We start from the raw sequence: 3,235 nt of genomic DNA, 5'->3' as shown, positions 1-3,235 counted from the left end.
ATATATATATATATATATATATATATATATATATGTATATATATATATATATATGTTAATGCAATTGGTGCTACCATCCCCTCACACACACTTTTTTCTATTAAACCACATATAACTCAAGTGGAAACAAAAGTAAATTAGACATTGTCTCAAACCCACCCCGGTCATTCATTTACATGAAAATATTCCACTAAACCTTTCTTCCTCTGTAAATTATTTAGATGGATGTATCATTGTTTTCTCTATAGTTAGCAAGTTTGCAATGAGGTCACCACCCCCTCCCTTCCTTTACGAGGTCGTCAATTTGTACTCAATAGACTTTTTAACTTTAATTAATCAATCACTGACTTGGGGAAAGCATATTTCTGCCTTGCGACGCCTTTGACTTGCACCACCACAATAATCCTTATTTGAATGCATTCACGCAATTATTGTTACTTGTAACAGTTATTTCCCGTTTTTATAATTTAAACATATTAAGGGCGGTAATATATACGTTTGGTTCCGAAACATAATTAAACATTATTTTAACATTAATTTTAAAAAAAAAATATGCAAAATGTTCTCCATTTTTCATTTGAAATGTTTCTGCAAAACTGTATAAGTTTTATGATATATAATTTCTTACAATTTACACTTATTATTTTTCCTTCTTCAGAAATCAGAAAGCTTTAAATAAGGTAAAATTAATTTTGAATAGTTGAGAAAACTTTTGATTGACATTACTCTTCTGGGTCGAAACATTATTTATTTTATTTTCTTTTGATAAAAAATGTGAAAATTTTATATGCTGGAACTATAAAATTGTTTTTTTAAAATTTGAGAAAATGAGATGGTTGTATGTTTTGTAATTAGTTAAGAGTTTTTTTGTCTTAAATATTTTTATTTTTGCTAGCTTCCTAATCAATTGCATTCAGTTTGTCATCTTCATTTAATTTACTTTTGCATTCGTGGACAATGCATGTATACATTTACAAATTTTTCATGTATGCTTCTATTCATCCTTCATAGGATTCCCTTCTTGAAATGAATGATTTTGTGCATGGATGTCATTAATATTCTGTCTGTTGTATAAATAGTTGGAAAAATGTAAAGATTGGTGTCCTACACCAATAGAACAAGTTCACATTTCAACCTAATTTGTTGGTTACAGTGGAGGCAAAAATTCAAGGTTATGTATCCATCGCCAGTGACAAGTACTATTGCCTAATTTGTGTAGAACTCAATTGTATTACTGATCATTTTTATAAAAATAATATTTAAGAGGATAAATATTGTCCCTCCTTGGTCTTTTGATGTTTCTAGTTTCTGCAATGTTTTAAATTCATTCTTACCTACCTATAACTTCTAAATGCCTATATAAAAAATGTTCAAGTCAGTATACAAAATAAAATACTACATTCATGTTTTAGTCACTATCAATAGTTACAAAGTCTTTTTAACTTTTAAGAGCAAGGAGGGTTAATCTTAACCATTGTTTTCAATTACATACTATTATAAGTAATCACTTAGGTTATCATTATTAAATCTTCAATGCTTAAAAAAAAAAAAAAAAAAAAGATAAAAAATGGCTATGGCGGCTGTTTAAACAGCGGCAGACGAAGTTTGCAAATATGCGTACGAAGGAAATTATTCTCTTTTAAAATTAAAAGTTGAAAGCAACAACGAATTAGCAACGAAAAAAGACTTGAGTTCCCGGACACCATTGCATTGGGCTGCTTCTAGAGGACATACTGATATTGTTGAATACCTTCCGTCTTTGCATGTTCCAGTTGATGAAAGAGATGAGACCCAGTGGACGCCGCTAATAATTGCTTCATCTGCTGGTCGTATTCAGATTGTAAGAGACCTGCTAGCTCATAATGCTCAGGTTAATGCTGTCAACAGTACAGGTCAAAGTTCTCTACACTATTCTGCATCAAAAGGGCACATTGAAATTTCAGAAAAACTTCTCCAGCATGGTGCTGATATTGATTGTGTTGATTCCCTTGGTCACACACCACTCCATCGAGCTGCTAGCAAAGGCAACTTAAAAGTTGTCCAGCTTCTCATATCCAACAATGCACACTTAGATATCAGAGATGCCTCAGGTTGTACACCCCTTCACGTGGCTTGTGAGGATCACAATGGAGAAGTTGCCAAAATGTTAATAGATCATGGAGCCAGAACAGACATAACAAATAATGATCACCAAACAGCTTTTGATATGGCTCCCAGAACTCTGCAAAAAAATTTGAAGAGCGCTTTAGATCGACGACCCTACATGTTGTAAAACAGAAATGCTTATAGTACAATGTTGCAGTAACTATGTTTCTACCTGAAATATCTGCAAAAGGGAAATACCATCTTGTGTATACACATATCATATTTTACCATCTTCCACATGTAAACTATCACCATCATATGTCTATACATATGTTACCTTATGCACTGATAAGAGGTAATGCCATGTGTGTAAATCTGAATTAAAAGTTTACATATATCAAAAATAAAAAAAAATAAAAAAGATAAAAAATGGCTACTACGATAGATGTAAACAGCACACTCTCTCTTTCTGACACATCTAAAGGAAATTGTCATTATATACCATGTGAAATACACTTTGATGGAAAAGCAAGGGTATCTGATTTCTTCCAAAAAAAAACAATATGTGACGAATCAACACATGGAAATAAAGAACTTGCTGCCACATTCAGAGGACGACCTTTAAATGGGGTAGAAGTAAACTTGCCATCTGGATTTACAGGTTTAGTATTAATAGAACATCACAAAAGAACAACAGAAGATGAAGAGAGAAAATTGATAGCTACACTCATTTGATAAATTTACACACTGGGATTTAGACAAAGAACCAACTTCTGAGGATTTGATACAAAGGGCCTTGTAATGGGTTGACATCTCCTCCGCTCTGCATAAACCAGTCAAAATGGACTCGGATCAAAGTAGCAGCCAGACAAGTATGAAGAGACATTAAGAATTACAATTTGTAAGTACCTGTAACAAGTTCAATTTAACTAAGAAATAATCAGTACTGGTACATTAAGAACCACATAGTTTATTTGGATTTATTTCTATGGCTCTGATAAATGCAACTGACAATAAATTGGATGCAATGCTATTTTCAGTACAAGGTTTACTGGCTATTGTAGAAGTACCTACTTGATATTTGCTCTAAGACATTTTGTACAGTCATGTAATATATTATGTGTAGTAAAAGACTTACTAATACTAACAA

At 32.1% G+C, this 3,235-nt stretch overlaps 1 protein-coding gene across 1 annotated transcript; it reads left to right on the top strand.

Annotated features, from left to right (window-relative positions):
• Positions 1–1,573: 1,573 nt before the first annotated feature.
• LOC131937705 (26S proteasome non-ATPase regulatory subunit 10-like) lies at positions 1,574–2,288 on the top strand. The gene is given in 1 exon segment (XM_059295307.1): positions 1,574–2,288. A coding segment is annotated over 1 exon segment (699 nt). The 3' UTR covers positions 2,273–2,288.
• Positions 2,289–3,235: the final 947 nt, after the last annotated feature.

Source organism: Physella acuta, unplaced genomic scaffold, assembly GCF_028476545.2.
Source record: "Physella acuta isolate Inbredline_101_S28 unplaced genomic scaffold, ASM2847654v3 ptg000218l, whole genome shotgun sequence".
Taxonomy (NCBI): Eukaryota; Metazoa; Mollusca; class Gastropoda; family Physidae; genus Physella; species Physella acuta.
This window is presented reverse-complemented; position numbering and strand designations above follow the sequence as displayed.